The following is a 17,800-nucleotide window of genomic DNA, read 5'->3' on the forward strand; positions in this document are numbered from 1 at the left end:
AACATATGTATACGATTTATATAATAATTCGTATTAGACATCATTTAGCAGAAATTTATCCCATAGTCAGATAAATAATCATGGGTAAGGGTAATAAACATATGAAACGTTTAAAATCTGAAAAGGCCAAAGTAAAACTAAAAGCAAAAAAGACCAAGAATTTACCGAAAGGATTGAATGTCACTGATCCATCGTTTAAAGTTAAAAAGATCGTTATTCGGGAACAATTAAAACAACGAGATGAAACAGAAATTCTTAGCAAAAGGAAGCTCAATGTGAAAGTAATATTACAATCTATTCTTATTAATGAAACTGTACGTGATCCTCTATTACATGTATATTTAATTTGCAGGAGCTGTTATCACGTCTTCAACATCATAATTCAACAGTCCGACAAGATGCTGTGAAAGAACTGAAAGAACTTTTATCAGAGCATTCATTAAAATTATTAAGTTCACAGTTTGGAATTTTGTTGCAAGGCATTTGTGCATTGTCCCTTGATAAAGAGAAAGATATAAGACACGATTCTTTAAAAGTTTTAAGTCTAATTCTTGGTCCAATTTCTAATGATCAACTTAATCCATATTGTGATGTTTTAATCTCATATTTGAGATGTGCCATGACACACATAGATCCACGCATCAAAGAGGATTCTCTACTTTTTTGGGATGTACTAGTGCAGAACTGTAGCACTATTTTGGCAAGAAACAGTTACAAAATATTGCCAAACTTTTTAGACATGATTTCTAGATTACATACTGAAATAAGACCCGGAAGGCAATTAGTTACTACTTTAAACTCTAAAAATACTAATGTTAGATGGAGAATAAGAGTGTTGGAAAGGCTTGCTACTATGTTCAGCTCTATTGTTAACTTTTTTAAATCTCAACAAACTGTTAACTCAAATGTGCCTGCACAAGTTGTACATGTAGATAAAACTACTGGATATATTCCCATTTACATGAATGCTAATTTTCAACACTGTGACATTGATTTTGAACAAGATGACAATTCGAAAGAGAATACTGCTGAAACAACTTTAGAGGCTGAGGAACTTATGAAATACATAGAACTGTTAATGCCACTTATATTTGATAGTTGGATCGAAGTGTGCCCGGATGAGAAACATACAGATAATTCTGCCCTTTTAATTTCAACAGAAGCTTCTGAATTATTAAAAAGCATTGTAGAAATAATACAATTAATAACTGAATGTATAGACATATTACATACAGAATGCGATGTAAACATGAAATTTTGGTTTAAAAGTAATTTTCAGAATAATTATGTAAAAAGTTTGCTTTCGAAATTTCCATATGGCAAATTAGGGATAACTAGACGATACGTGCCTTCTGTAAAAAAAGGAAAACGTCAAGCAGACTTTTCTCTAGACGAATCACAGGATTCTTGTTTAGAGTATAATTTAGGACTTTGTCAGATTTATGTTTGGTTTACATCTATACATAGTAATGACAAGACTGTAGCTAGATTGAATAAAAATTATTGCACGTCTGTCATTAAATATTTAAATAGTATGATCAAATTTATTTTTGAAATTAGTGCTTCAATTAGTATTTAGAAATTAACTTTCTCTTTTTTTGTACAGAGAAACTTGAAAATTGGTCGAGTGTAAATAATGCTGTATTACCATTGTTGACTAAAGTTTTAAGAACGTTGTTTCTAAAAGCAAGTAAAATTTGGTACAAGAATCACCTTGATCTGAATGAAACTCTGCAATCTGTTGTAAATGCATGTTGTAATCAATCAAAGGACATGCAGTTACAATTATTTTCTCTCATTAGTGATATCATGTTAGATCATACTTTACATGAACTGCATAGGTAATCACTTTATAATTTCAAATATTTTTAAAAGAAAACTTGAAATTTCAACAAAAATTGGTGTTACATTACAGGGAAAGTGCATTTAAGGATTTCATCTCGACATTGCCAAATCTTCTTTTAAAGCCGAAAATACATGAAAATACGGTACAAATAATAAATAAAATTGTACTGCGGTACAGAAATTGGATTCAACAAGAACTTGTCGCCAATCAAAATGATATTATAGGTAAGTATTAAAAAAATATTTTTATAATTGTTCGTACACTAAACATAATTTATCTATTATTTGTATTACAGAAAATGCTAAAAAAATTCAAATTATGGGATCTGATGATGAAAATCAATCCCGTCTGATGATATGTAATTTATTTTATTTTTTAGACGGTCAAATTTTCTATTAAGTAAGAAATACCCGTTTCAAAATAAATATATGTATTTTACATACAAATTTTTTTTTTATTAAAAATCGGTATAAGAGATAATTTATTTTAAAAGATTTAATAAATTAACAATTTTGAGAGACTTTTTACTAGAATGCAATCGTCAATAGCGTTAAATTATACGCTTTGAGGAATATTAAAAATACATCATCGTACATCTTGCATTTTTTGTGCGGATTTATAGTAATATTTTTCACAGTTTTATAAGTATTCCATAATACTTCTGTACAAATACTGGTATTGTAAACTAACAGCAACAGATATAAAAGTGTCTTCAAAGTACATGTTTAAAATCTAGTTATCATGTTTGTGTTTTTTGTTAATTCATCATCTTCAAAAGTATAATTATCAAAGGCGTACAATCCATTATTCTCCTTATTTTGGTCTATCGTTTGATGAACTTTAGTACCGTTCTGATCCACTGAATATTTGATATTCATGATATTTTCAACGCTTGGCGTTAATGGCAAAATCGGTAATTCTTTACTAAGCGGTGGCCAACTCGAATCGTTTTTCAATTGGTGTTCAACTCTTAAATATTCTTTCTTAGATTTCTCAGCCCTATAGAAATGTGTTCTGAATTTTTTCTCAATCATATATTCTATTATAAACGTTTCAACGAAGAAAGAAATGACAAAGTTTGCCAAGGCAAGCGCCAATATTATGATCCTCCAATCGTAGGTCGGAGGTAGAAGTAATTGAAGGCAATTTATTACCCACTGTGCTGGATAAACTGTGATATAGGCGCAAACGATGGTCAATAAAATAATGGAAAATACGAATGCGATATTCGTGTAAATCGCTTTTCTATACGGTTTACCTCGCGAAAATATTATAGCCATTGTTATGTATTGGAACATCGAGACACAATAAACGGAATAATTTTCATAACTAGTGTACCCGGTTTCATCCGTGAGAACGAACTGGGTGTACCAAGGAAACAAGCGAACCGCGTAATAAGCAGCGGCTTGAAAAATTGTCATTATCAACATATGAACGGATAATGAAAATATCGACGTGAATGTTAACAAACTAGTCATCGGAGGTTTTTTAACCAACTTCTTTTCGTACGCCCGAGTTTTCCCGAAGAACGAGGCGAAATTAACGATCAGACAGATGTCGATGAAAAGGAATTCTAAATCTGTTAAATTTGAATCGATCGAATAGAGAATGATAACGGATAAAAATTCTGTAAGGGAATAAGTGACCATAAATTTAAAAATTCCAAACGATGTCACCAAGGCCGCGCGGCCTTCTCTTATTACCTTTGGAACACAAGTGATGTCAGGTACCTTGGATGTGAAAGGGCTCGCAACGCTGAAAAAGAAAAAAGTATCGTTAAATATTGATATTAAAATGCATAAAATAATTCTTAAAATTGGGACGAATTTTTCCTTCAAAGTTTAACGAGGGAGTTTTAATTTTATCCGCTGATGTTATCTGTGTCTTCGCGAAGAGCATCGTAAAAAGAGGGACTTAAAGATGAAGGAAACAATTTGTTTCAGTTTCTTGCATGTTAACATAAAAAAATTATGCGCTTTAAAATTGTCGTATAAAATGAAAGTTGAAATCACGTACGATTGTTATATAATTCACTGTAGCGTGACAAACATTACCTAGATTCTGCTTCGGATAAAGATATACCCGCGTGTGCCGCTCTCAGAGCACCGCAGTCATTAGCACCATCACCGCACATCGCTGCAATGTTTGCGAAACGTTTTGAAATAACCATTCGTAAGGTACAATGCAATTAACTGGAGTAAATGTTAAAATGCCGTACCCACGTAATAACCGAGTTGCATCAACTCCAACACTAATTGTTGCTTTTGATCGCTAGTCATCCTGGCAAATATTGCTCCGCGTACGCAAATTTTCGCTACGATGTCCGGATAATGTTCGCGGAGTAACTGCCACGTCTGACCCGTTAACGCGAACCGATAATTAGTTCTGCCTATATTTCGTTCTATATCATGTAATTCTGATATTTCAATCTTTTTATCACAAAGACTCTGAAAAAAAAAATAAATGATTATTTTCTTTTTCCTTTTGGTATTAATTTTAAATATTCTGATCAAGTACCAGTTTGGGAGATAACTCTTGAGCATTGAAATAAATCTTCGTTTGTGATTTATCTTCTTCCATAACTACAGTCACATCTATCACAGACTCGTGCGGCGACAAAATGCCACACTCTTTCGCAACGCTTACTGCAGTTTGAATGTTATCACCTGAAAGCGAATGCAAAATAAATCAATTCCCTTTCTGGCAAGCGAATGCTTTATAAAATAAGCTGAAGCTAAGTACCTGTTATCATCAAGACATGTAAGCCAGCAGATCTTAACTCCTTGATGATCGGTATGGTTGGCATTTTCAACCTATTCTCCATAATTACTAAACCTAAGAACTCAAGATTCTGCTCGACCGCGTCTCGAGGCAGTTTCATAATCTGAAATGAATTTTTAAAAGTGAAAATGTAAAATCTTTGTTCAAGATAATGTAAGAATTTATGTATCTACCTTACTGTTACTCTCCGACAATTCGTTTCGTCCCATTGCTATAACTCTATAACCCTGTTCAGTATATTGCTTCAAGCAAAACATAATATCCTTCGGTATAGTTTCAGGTTTGCTCAAGCTAAGTATCATTTCGGGTGATCCTTTCGTGTAAGCTCTGAAAGTTTCTGATCCCAATACGCGTACTATCACAGACATTCGTTGCAGAGAGCTCGAGAATTGATATTGTTGCACTATCCCAATCTCAAATATCTCGTTCATATTCTCCGTGAAACCGTTGTTTTTCGGTGGCTTCGCTATCGTCGGCGCTACGAGATCATATTTGTTTAAATGCTCTAGTTCAGACTCTTCTAACGTCCATCCTGTACTCTCAAACATCTGTGAACGATAAACTTATATGAAATAATATTTATAATGAAGGTGAAGCGAATGGAACGAAAGAGTACCTTAACATCTAAAGGATCACCGCAGAGTTCACCGTCGATCAGAGTTAAACTATGACAAACTAACATTCCCTCGAAAAGAGGATGGTCGCTTAATTTAGGAATGGTCCTCTCTGATTCACCAAGAACACCATTCGTACAGGGTACAATTCCCCACATGTCCAAGCCATCTTCTGTTAAAGTGCCGGTCTATAAAATTCAAAACTCTTTACTTAAGGTTAAATATTTTTTACTTGTAAAATATTTACCAAGAAATATTAAAGCGGTAAAACTTTGCTTTTAGACCGTTGATAAAACTAAATACAATGTTGATTACATGTCGCTAGGGAAACAATTCTAAAGGACACGGTTTATACCTGGTAATTATATTTGTAATTATATATAATTATTACCTTATCAAAACACACGCAATTTATGCTGCCAGATACATTAATCACTCTATTGCTAATACAATATATTTGTGCCCTTTTCAGTCGTGCTTGAGCATACAGTTTTCCCACCGTCATTGCTGCTGGCAATGCCGGTGGAATAACTATTGTAATTATATCCAAGGCTTTTATCGCTATATCATCGGCTGTGATTCCTCTGGAAACCTGTGTATATAACATTCAGTTTATTTACAATTCGTTGTATAAAGAATTAAAATGAAGTACCTTGGTTACGATAGTGTATATAAAACCGCATGTCGCAATTAATGCCAATATACCAATGAACTTGTAAGAATCTTGATCGAACTTAAAATCAGCTGGTGGCGGATAGAGAATAGCTGCGACCAGGCTACCTTTACTTGTATGGAAACCAGTTCTAATGACCCGCGCTAAAACTGGACTATCGCTATAACTCCTAATAAAGAAATTAAATTAATATACATTCATCGAGCGTTTCGGATGTTTAGATGAAGGACGATGGTAGCACCTGGTTTGAATAATGGTAGTGCCGCTGAATATAGTATGATGGGAACATTCTTTGGAATCGTACAAGACGTGACGCGATGGTAGAGGAGTTTTCGTCACTGGCACGGATTCTCCTGCAATTTGTACAATGAATAATATATTATAGAACAGGGACGAGCAACCCGTGGCCCGCCACACTCTTCAAAGATTTTACATTTTGATTTTTTTTAATTCCTACACTGTCCCGTAGCCGAGTTGTACCCTAGGAGTGTTAACTTAATTTTTGAAAATGATTCTAGTCTGCCTAGGCCCAGGGCCGGCCCTGAATTTCAGTTCATTTTAAATTGAGTATTTTAAATTTGTAGCTGGCCCGTTGTAAAATAAGGTTGCTTATCTCTGTTATAGAAAGATGTAGAGACGTACCGGTTAGCATGGATTCGTTTAATATACACTGGCCCGTTAAGAGTACCGCATCGCATATAACAGTAGCTTGATGCTTCGGTAATTCTATGATATCTCCTGGCACTAGTTCGCTGCTCGGTACGTTTTCGGATACTTTAGAACTTCTATGCACGAGTACAGTTCCTGCCGATGCAACTGTCCCACGTAGGTTAATCTGATTCTAGAATCGTATTCCATGTTTAGCATTAAGCATGATGGTATGATAACAGTATGGAGACGAACGTTTTACCTTACGAGTTTGTATTATGGAGCTAATGATACCAAACATCGACATGCATATGATCGCTGCCGTGTAATAAAAGTACTTCTCGGCGAGCCATACGCACAGAGTAAAGACTTGGAAGATGTAAAACGGATTCAGAACCTCTAATAAAAGCAACACCCCTATACTTTGTACAGGAACAAGGATCTCATTGTTCCCGTACACGATACGTCTGTAACAGAGAACGGTTCAATTGTAAATACGAGCTAATTAAAGTGTATCATAATTATGAGTCATATTTCCACTGTTAGATGTTTAACATTTTTTGTACGATAAGATTATATATCGAAACAAGCTAAAGTGAATTAGAGCGAGATTTGCTCTAGAGCCAACCCTTTCTCGGCCATTTCCAGTCAAAACGGAAGTGGCAAAAAACGATTTTGATAACTTTTACCGTTTCAAAACTTATCAAGATTTTCAATCTTAGGGAATAATACAAAATTTTGAAAAAAATTAATGAAACTCTGCTAATCATTTGAATAATTGATGAACTATAATCGTGTAGTAAATCTCCTGAAAGCGTGGAAAGATGAATACAGATAATGTATGATACACGAGATTTTTATCTTATCAGTACCTAAGGCATTGTTCTTCTTTAGAGAGTCCTTGATTATTATTGAGGTGAAGATCAGTGCATAATGTATACTTGTCTAGACCTACTAATCTCGAGAACGTGTTCTGCGTTATGTCCCAGACATAACATTGTTTCTTACACCAAAACGCTTTGTACTCAAACACCTCGCACTGCGTACCGTTCTCTAAATTAATTTTCAACATTTTACATCTGATCTTCTCCACAAGTTCCTCATCCTTCGTGTCCAAATATTTCAATAATTCTTCCCTGCTAATGTTCCTGGCAGAAATAGCCTTAACTTCCGTCACGAAGTACGATTTGTATTTTCCTTGGTAATTATCCTACATCAAATTTTCTAATTATTATTACATATTGAAATCAGTTTTTTGCATTCAAAGGAATTCTAACGAAGATGATTCTTACGGTTACGAGCAATTTCGTTGCACGATTCAGGGGACATTTTTTGTGGGTCGCATAGAGGTGTAACTGAGGGTACCAGTGGAAGAAGAGTCTCACCCAACCGACGGTCAACACGTAGGAAATACAAATTAGAACACTTTTCAACGTGTTCTTCTCGAATCCATAGATTCTCTGAAAAAGGGTATATCAATCCTTCAATCCCTGATCAAAGGGTATAGCAGAATAAGATAGTCAAAAGTGCCTTTGAAACTGATTTTATTGAGCTATAAAATCGAAAAAATGATTTTTCCCATATTTTCCTTATTTATTGGTAATCAAAAAATCTGAAAAAATTCACAATCATAAAGAAACATGTCTAGAATATTCTAGAATTTTTTCAGATTTTTTGAATACCAATAAATAGGGAAAATATAGGAAAATCCGTTTTTTCGATTTTACCCTGGAACTACCCTCCCGGCAGGGCCGGCCCTGGGCCTAGGCAGACTAGGCGGTCGCCCAGGGCCCCCATAAGACGATTTTGCGTTTAAAAATGCAAGAATATTTCCTTGAATATTAATCGATGTAAATGGAAATCTAAATTAGTTATAATTAATTATATCTTATCCTGCTATACACCCTTTGCAGTGAATAGAATCAATTATAATCATACCATATCCTCATCTTGACCGCTGTGAATCCTCTGCCACTGCACTTCCGACGTTTGGTCATTCTTCAGCCCTAATTACAAAAAAAAAAAAATACGCTGTACAAATATCGAGGAACCTTTTATGTAATTAAATCGAATCGACTTTATTGCTCGCGGCAAGAAATTATTTTCAAACTTTAATGAGTTACTTAACAATCATGAGTCACAATCCCGAGATAAATTGTGGCAAAAAATTAACAGTCGCGATTAGTTATTCACCTATGCAACTGAATTCTTAATATTTAAAAGTGACAGTGATTAATTATCCAGATGAACCCATTTAACAGATTGTTGTAGAAAGTCTGACACGATTTCATGACATGAATTTATGTTATGTTAAATATTATGATGTACTCTGTGATTGATTAATATTATGTTTATCAGAGTTACAGCTGTTTAACGTTTTATTTCTGTAGCTGAGTCAAAACGAACGAGGGTTGAACTTGATGAATCTAACTCGACAGTATTTTTTAATTATCTTAAAAAGTCACGGATCTTTACATAAGAGCATTGATTAAAGCTTCAGCACAGATTGGTTTCATTATCATTCAATGAATCAAGTTCTGACCCTCATCGAGACCTATATATATTTATCTTGCAAAAAAAATCGATAAATCTTCGGTAAACATTGTCCGATTAAGTAGCGATAATTCTCGCTGGTTATCGAGTCGACAGGCACGATTGCATCTCGAGTGGAAAATAAAAGAACTGTATTTTTGCATGCGCGACGGAAGGAACGCGTAAAATCAATTTGCTCTTATCGTTGGTAAACAAAGCTCCTTCGATTTACTCCTGTTTCATTGAATGTTGTCATTGCAGCGTCGTTCGTCGAACACGTGCTTTGATAGCTGTCGTTTGCAAACAATTGTACAATATCAATCATAGTGTCCGTTCGTCTAGTGAAAAAGCACTGACTTTGGAGTCCAAGTTTAACCGCAAGAAATATCATAAATCTAATTATTTAATAAAAGCGTTAAAGTAATTAACATAATCATCTGATAAAAGCTTTCGAATATTCAATAAATTAGAATTTCAATGATTTATTTGAAATTACAAAATACACTAGACGAACGGACACTATGATTGATATTGTACATTTCATTGTCTCGCTTGATTGATGTATATACATATATGTATTTAGACAAATAATATAACGGAACTGTTTATCGATACTCGAGTTGATTATGAGAAGCTACAAAATTAATTATCAAACATTGAGATCGAATTTGACACATCCTCGAAAACTGTTAACACGTGCGATACGATTATTTAATTTTTCAATTGAATTGTTCCCAGCGTTGTTTCGACTTATTAGATATTGTACTAAACTCGTTAAATTATATTTGGCTATGTTTGCCAATAATTTTAAGTATGTAAATCTATTGAGTAATCGATTCATCGCTCGTCGCTGTTACACTTTGCATTATTATATTTAACACGGTTCGAGAGTGCCGGGTACAAGTCATGTCGTAAAGGAATAGTTTACCGACGTAGCATTATCGGAAGCTGAAGGACACTAACAGTTGAAATGATAGCGTCCTTTAAAAAGCTGACGGAATGTCGGAAATTATCACGTTTCTAATACGGCTTACAGTGTTAACCCTTAACGGTCGTAAGTCACCTCTGACGTGACAAAGGTATTTTGTCGCTACGTTGGTATGGCACGTGCGAGAAGACAAGACGTATCGTGTCAAAACTGTCTAGTAAGAATCATGTATACAAAGCTAGCGTCCGACAGGGGTTAATTACAATGGTGCAAAGTCGAAAAAAAAATTATGAATAGTATTTTCTTCGTTCTCCTACTTTTATTATAGTCCACCAAATCAGTCAATGCGTTATACTCGAGTTCAGTGTATTTAAATTAGTTGTTCCTTGCCTCTTAACACCTTGAACGCCACAGTGAAATTGGGTATTTTTTGTGGGACGTATTAAGCTCTAATTACTAAGAATAATAATAATTAATTTTCAAATTTCTAGCTTTCTATTTGTCATTTCATATCTTTTCTTTTAATTATTCAGGCGTGTGTAAATTGCAGAACCGGTCACCGGTGACCTCTATGGTGTTCAACGTGTTAACCCCAAATTGTTAGTAAATGATCCTAACTCAGTGATCCACTAAATCTATAAATGTACAAAAGTGTATCGCGCGTTACGATAGACCGTTGACCATAAGAAACTCACCATTGGTTGTTGTCATAACTTCGAAATTTAGTTATTTATGATATAAGCAGTCAAGTGCTCAAGTATTATCCTTCAACTTGAGACTCCGTTAAATAAGGATCTCCGTTTGCGCCAGTCGATGCTGTAACAAAGAGGAGTAATTTTTTTTTGAAAAATTATGTCAGTGTTCCTGGAACAGGTGTCTATTCGTGGAACTTCTTTTATTTTCGCGCGGTGCAGAATGAACAAAACGTATACGTGAATGAAAAGGAACAGGTGATCACGTTGCCAGGCGTGGAACGAAGCGGCGTAGGGAAAGAATACTAATGAGGTTAAATAATGAAAGAAGATACGGTCAAAAGAGACGTCAAATAGGTAGTTCGACACTGAACATATGATTACGGGTGACCGTGCACTTGAATTACACAGTCGGCACAATAAAATTGTTGGCGAGTCAAGTGGTGAAATTACAGTGAACTACGTGGATGGACTAATCTATGCAAGTTCCTATTCAAGTTTTCGATCGAGCATAGATGAATGAACAGCCCGGCAACGAGATAATTGATGGCCATCCATGCGACCAGCTACTAATTAAATCATTATTCTATCCTTTAGACAATGCGCTGCTCGGCTTAACGATTTATCTTTCCTTCCTCCGTACATCATCTTCTTAGAGATACTTCGTTACACCTCGAAACGGTACATTGAGGAAAGAATGACTTATAATTAATTAGAAAAGCGTAAACAAGATTTTTTTTTTAATCTAATGCTTCAGTTTGCTAATTCCGAGTGGTTTTCTCAGGGCCGGCCCTGAGATTTCGGGGGTCCGAGGCGAGCTCCGAAAAAGGGCCCCTTCAATATGACGTAAAAAAAGTAGCTCAAATAAAATTTATAAAATTAACATTAAAGCTTTTATAACTAATTTAAATTTGAATTTACATCGATTAATATTCAAGTCGTCTTATGGGGGCCCAGGGCCGGCCCTGGATCTTCTTTCCTTATTTTCTAATTTTTCGACCAAATTTATAACATAGGTGAGCTTAGTGAATTAAAAGACTGATGGTATCTGTACTTTGAAAATATTACCTTCGGCACACTAGTGACCTTCAATCCTTCCTTATTTTTCGTAGAATATCATCGACCTTGTACAATTTCTTTACGCGAATGTAAATCGTTAGATCGTTCAATGACGAGGTAAACGTGTTTATAATTCACACCTGGAAGCTTTATGCTTAGAAAGTGTTCTGCAATAAATACCACATTTTACACGGCTGAGCTAGATAAAATAAATCGCTTGAACATACTGGTTAATTTATCAGGAACGAAATTGTTATAACATAGTTTTAAGACTGGGGATGAGTTTTATTTTATTATTTGTACATACATACTTTTATCTATTGAATATTTTAAGAAGTGTCATTTTTAATTAAAAATTGTAGAGCCCCCCCTATCGAACAGTTATAGTTGCGCCACTGACCCTCAAGGTACATTTCAATCAGAGACCAAATTGTAATAGAAAAGTTATAAACTTCCTTTCTACCATCGATATTTGATTCTAGTGCGAACCGGTTGAATAATGAAATAAAACAGGAACGAAATTCACGTGTATGCGAACTGATCAGTTATTTCAAGATAAGTAGGCTAATTTATTACCTGCCTCCTGTTCGAGCGGGAAAAGTAGCATTCATTGTGCGATTAAACAAAAATTTAATTTAACGATGCGTCTCGCTTCCGCTACAATGCGATGGTAAAAAAAAAAAAATTGGTTCACCTTTTCTTCCTACTAATGCTACATCAAGCTATCGAACGCAGTTGTGTTTACAGGAAGGAATAACACAGGGTGATTTACAAAGAAAAATGGATCTTTAAGGAGAAATCTTGCGAGTTTCGCTTAAGGAAAAAAACAATCGGTTTAATTTTCTTTACCTTAGAAGTTATACAGGTATGATATGTGTACAAACGTAGATATGCAGTGTAAATGCGCAAGCAACGTGTATGGAAATGCGACATACTTCTGAAATGTTTTGATAAGATATTTAAAAAAAAAAAAGAAAATGTTGCGTTGCGGTGAAATTTAGGTTGGAATAGCAGACGCGAAAAGGAAATTCTTGGACTTCTTTGCATGAATTTACCTATATGTATGTCAATTAGAAATACTAATTGCATCGAGTATAATTAGCTAATTATACGATAAAATCTTTTATAATTCTATTATTATGAGAAAAGAAGATGAGTAAGCCTTTTTCGTTTAATAAGTGTCAAGGACTACGAACACGCTTCTCGTGTTCTCCATCCGAACTGCCAACAAGTGTTCTTACTTTGTTCTTTTCTTTTATCCTGCGTTTCAATGTTCTTATGAAATTAAAGAGTTTCTGTGAACTGTACGCTTCAATTTATTAAAAAACAGAGGTGAACTTGTAGAAAAGCTACTCCCCCTTCGATTTTGTAAAATTCGTCATTTTAAGCAATTTGTTTCCTCTAAGTTGTATGTCGAATTCGATTAATTTGCGAGATATTCGCGAAAAACTATGAGTACTATCGTATTGAATTTCGAAGCTAAAAGTATAAATTTATTAATAACGTTTTAACCTTATAGCCTTTCGAGTAGGCTCATTACTGAAAGGGTTAGAAAAAATGAGATAAAAAAGAAAGTTTTTTGACGAATGTTGCCCTGTCGACATTTTATAATCCTTGACTCACTCATCTTCGTCATTTCATAGATATCATTAATCAATGTTCATATATTGCTTTTACTTCTTGTTATGCGAAACCGGTATCGGTTTCGCACAATTTCCATTTTATTGTGAAATGTGTGTCATGATACCTCCTAGAGTATGCTGTGTATGGTGTCATTAGAAATGCAACCCGTGCCTCTACATACATATATACTTTTAGGTAGACACCATTGCGTAACGCGACACCAGCAACTTTAGATTGATTGTAACTCGTTCTTTCGCAAAGTGATTTATAAAAAAATAGAAAAAAAAATGAAAGGAATAGGACGGTTCTGGTGGGGAGTACGGTGCACCAAAAACAACATTTTTTTCATTATACTAATTTAAGCTGGTTTAAACTACTTTCACTGATGGCGGTAGTTTCGTTTTCCCTTTTGCTAGTGACTAGAATAAATCACTGTACCGTTCGAAAAAATTGCGAACAATCGAAGGTCGTTGGAAAAGTTTAAATTCTATAAAATAAGAACAACAGATCGATCAAAGAATTCTTATTACGAGTGGAAGAATTTTTATCTTGTGCTTCCTTTAAAAAAAAAAGAACTATTGCGAGATCATGAAAAACGCATTCCATCCATACCACTATAAATGATTAGGGTTGCTCAGAAGAAACAAAGTGTATTACATGTTCGATATTTATATCTCAACCTTCATCGATAGAAAATATTTCAAGTACCTCGATAAATAGAAGTGCTATTCTTATTTCGATAAAGATTATAACTTACTCGAATCTTTGATAACGCTTTCCTTGATCCGATCCCTTCAGTTTCGAGGGGACGTAATCCAAGATGCACACACGAATCGGTGCATTCCCAGTGGACCTTTATCCTTTCAATTTTCGTCGTTACTAATCCCTCACAGATCGCGTAAGATTTCACAGACAATATTACCGTATTATTGTCCTATGTTCCAGATTATTATGGAAAATTGTAATCGGTCACACGGCGCGACCGGAAGTTACCGACTCAAGGTAAGAAATTAAAAGCGCTCGAGCGTGTCACCGGAAGCGTGCAAAAAAAATCTGAGAGATTGAAATAAAAAAAATCAACTGCTTGACTGTCACGATAGGTGTTCGTGTTACAGGAAGTGTCACAAGGCCGACAGCTGCAAAAGGACCGATGACAAAACTTGAAGATTACGTTTCCGGCGGGGACGGTTTCGGAATATCGAACGATCGAATTTGTATGTAATATTTTTTTTTTTTAGTACTCGTCGAAAGTTACCCTATCATTTCAACAGTTACACCATTCACGTGTTTCGCGCCGTACGCCCGGCTGTACTGTACTATTCTGTAACGTTCCTGAACTCTGTTGCACGAATTTATCCCCTCTCTGTACCCCCTATCGGCAATCGCTCACTTTTCCCGCGGCAAAACTTACCGATAGATCGCACGCCGATATTTACCTTCTTTTTCCACAACAAGACGCGATTTACGTCAAGCCGGTGAACTAATTCTTCGTAAAGGAAATGCGATTATCGAAAACGGTTTCGAGAACGTTCGCATTCTTTTTACAGTGTATCGGTTTACGTTCAACGTCATTCACTTGGTATCATTCATTCAATTAATTCGCAATAAAGATTGACCATGTATTTATATCGTGCAAATATGTACTAAAAAACTACTTACGTACTTCGATAATTAACTGATCTACGATGAGAGGACGAGATTGAGTATAATGATAAGATATACAAGATAGAATCTCAGTTATGCGAATTTTTAACATTCGTTTTGAAACATTCCAGGTAAAAGATGAGTTATGGTAGTTACTGCAAATTACATGTACCCGCAATGCATTGACAAGCACTCGGGCGCCTATTAGCGTCCACGCGCGTTAATGAAGATTTCGCGTAGTGGTTCACGTGCGGTGCTATCGCTTCACGTTTTCTTCAAAATACGTAACCGATTCGACACGCAACGAAACTTGACCGTGTTACTTGTAACGTGTTAATTGATTAATTGTTTATTTTAATTCGAGAACAGTCGTGTTATTTATATAGTTTTTTAAAACATTGTGCGTATATACTTACGTTTTACGTTATTCCAATATTCTGGGAATCTGGTATGTTTATGGAATATATTATATAGATTCTCTGAATAAGATAGTGGCGCGCGGGTTAAATTCTAATTCAATGCGATAATACTCAAGTTTATCGTACTACATTTTTTTCTTTCGTTCCAACTCGAAAACATCTGAAAAACCGACGTATTTTTTGCCAAATCTTCCGGACATTAATGCTTCGAACAATACGAAATGGTAAATTATTTGGTAACATACATCTAATACTTGCAAATGAGAATAGTTAAAATATCACAATAATATAATAATGATAATAATAAGACTACTTATCATTTCAAACCCAAAAATTAATACGAATGAACGTTCAAAGGATTTGAGTAAACGTAGTACAGACAAAAAAGAACAACTTGATTTAACGGTTAGGTTATTTTTTGTTTTCAGCTAAATGATTTACGTGATTTTTTTAAAATTTATTTTGCACATTATACGTTATTGGATATAATCCTTCGTCAAGACAAACAGGAAGATTAAAATAAAATTTCTGATAGATATATTGAAATGTAGGAAGTATATAGTCTCAGATATTTGTCCATCGACGATATTTGCGATAAACGAACACGTGTGAAAATATATCACGAAAATCTATGATAAGCTTGTTTATTTTACTTGTCGGAAATTAATAAAGAATTCCTGACACGATCCCTTATCTCGAGACACACAGTCTAACGTGTTCCATTACCGTTTTTCCTAATCTTAACAATCGTTGTTACTAATTTAGGAAACGATAAATCATAACATGTTTTATCGTAAACCTGTTACGTTACACAACGAAATCTAGATCAAATTAATTAATTATTTTTACGGTAACGACACGTGTACTTATGCGATTATTTATTTAAAAAAATATTCTTTTCCAACCTTAATTGCTTACTTACATTATAAGACGATTATTTAATTAATGCATTGCGCAACATATGTTTATAGATAAAGGAAAACAGGACAGTTTATTTAACGAGTTCATGCGAACAGTTAAAATATATATTTAAACGAAAATTTTCTGCTTCGTTAAAACGTTAATAATATGTATAAATTTTATTATCGAAGGAAATTTTGTAAATTGAATGTTAAAATGTTAGCAACAAAATATCACGTAGTCAAAACATAATTATGATCAGATAATTTAAAGTTTAATTTACAAGTCGTATCGATCGATTTTATGAATTAGATGATGGTACAAATGATTAGATAATTCTTCATCGAAGTTCAATACACGCTAGACAAGATTAAATCATTTTCCCGTAATTACAATTTTTGCTATCGTTGTTTGGTTCTTTCTTTCTTATCGTCGTTCTATATTTTTTTTAGGAGGATCCTTCCAGATGACCAGTCTCGGAATCAATTTATCTGTTCTCACCTGAATCACCTGATGTGTCGTGTGATTTTATTGTAACACAGATGTCTGTCTCATGCCTGTAATGTGAGTAAATTGTACTTCATAATCGCACGATCGTCTACCTAGATGTACATCAGATAATCAGGGTACATCAAGGTTGATTCAATAGATTCGCATTGGCGTACATACGTGCACGTTGCATGGCCCGCGATCACACCTATATGGGTTCTGGATCATCGATGCTACGCTCCTGATCACGGAGGGCTGATATCCAGGTTAATGTCAGCAAAATTTAGATCATTGCTAACGCAAACCCTTGTCAAAACGCCCTCGAATCATTGGCAAAATTTTCTGGTTTATTGAGTTTCACTTTTTTTTCTTTAAAAAAAATTTTGTAAGTCCTTGAGGGACATGGAAATAACCGTTGGACGTGTTGGTGTATCTTTAATAGTTTCTTGGATTATTCCACAGAATTAAAGTAATCACGTTGATGTACCTGATCGTCCGATTAAAGTCATCGATTTCATTAGCATTTAGTTGCAGAGAAGGAAATTAAGCATAAATGCTATAATTTGTATAATGACTCTTGTTTGCAAAAAACGTAGCATATAAATATATACAGGGTGTCCCAGAAAGAGTATTAATTCTTTAAGGGGGTGGTAGGTGGAGTGATTCTGAACAACATTTTCCTTTGCGAAAATGTTGTTCGAAGCTTCGTTTTTGAATTATTAAGGAAAAACACTGGCCAATCAGAGCGCGCATAGCGCGCGGGCTCAGGGACGGCAGCCTCGACTACGAAAACTGGGCTTGACCTGATCGTGAGAACCGAACGAACACTTTCGGCACCCTACCGGTATAGCAGGTGACGTTAGAAAAATAAATTATTCAATTAGACTAGTTTACTGAATAGTTTTTATTGATTTAAGAAAAATGATAAAATAGCGTTTAATTAAATAAATAA

General features: G+C 34.7%; 2 protein-coding genes across 6 annotated transcripts in view; one reads left to right on the plus strand and one right to left on the minus strand.

Moving 5' to 3' along the window:
* The window catches only part of LOC114876339 (testis-expressed protein 10 homolog), a 21,044-nt gene continuing 3,244 nt past the window's right edge, over positions 1–17,800 (plus strand). Inside the window, exons 1-6 of one of the 4 annotated variants that reach the window (XR_003789365.2) lie at positions 1–281; positions 353–1,532; positions 1,607–1,841; positions 1,916–2,070; positions 16,812–16,923; positions 17,009–17,721. Coding sequence is in view for 2 of the 4 variants with exons in the window: in XM_029187703.2 (XP_029043536.1) it covers positions 81–281; positions 353–1,532; positions 1,607–1,841; positions 1,916–2,070; positions 2,142–2,245 (1,875 nt within the window). In the remaining 2 variants the exon portion in view is untranslated. Of the gene's footprint in view, positions 282–352; positions 1,533–1,606; positions 1,842–1,915; positions 2,071–2,141; positions 2,278–16,811; positions 16,925–17,008; positions 17,722–17,800 lie in introns of those variants that run through there. The other 3 variants (XR_006829792.1, XM_029187704.2, XM_029187703.2) reach the window with 3 other exon arrangements.
* On the minus strand, positions 2,283–15,157 carry LOC114876333 (polyamine-transporting ATPase 13A3-like). 2 transcript variants are annotated; one of them, XM_029187685.2, is made up of 18 exons: positions 14,154–15,157; positions 11,783–11,940; positions 10,718–10,838; positions 8,501–8,568; positions 7,855–8,022; positions 7,435–7,772; positions 6,825–7,029; positions 6,557–6,755; positions 6,156–6,267; positions 5,894–6,083; positions 5,633–5,833; positions 5,244–5,429; positions 4,801–5,175; positions 4,589–4,730; positions 4,364–4,512; positions 4,065–4,293; positions 3,901–3,982; positions 2,283–3,601 (listed from the first exon to the last, which is right to left on the minus strand). In XM_029187685.2, the coding sequence occupies exons 3-18, from the start codon at positions 10,731–10,733 to the stop codon at positions 2,572–2,574; spliced, it is 3,690 nt and encodes a 1,229-aa protein (XP_029043518.1). In that variant the 5' UTR covers positions 10,734–10,838; positions 11,783–11,940; positions 14,154–15,157; the 3' UTR covers positions 2,283–2,571. The 2 variants fall into 2 exon arrangements, with proteins under 2 accessions (XP_029043518.1, XP_029043519.1); XM_029187686.2 differs by lacking the exon at positions 11,783–11,940.

This window comes from Osmia bicornis, chromosome 10, assembly GCF_907164935.1.
Source record: "Osmia bicornis bicornis chromosome 10, iOsmBic2.1, whole genome shotgun sequence".
NCBI lineage: Eukaryota > Metazoa > Arthropoda > Insecta > Hymenoptera > Megachilidae > Osmia > Osmia bicornis.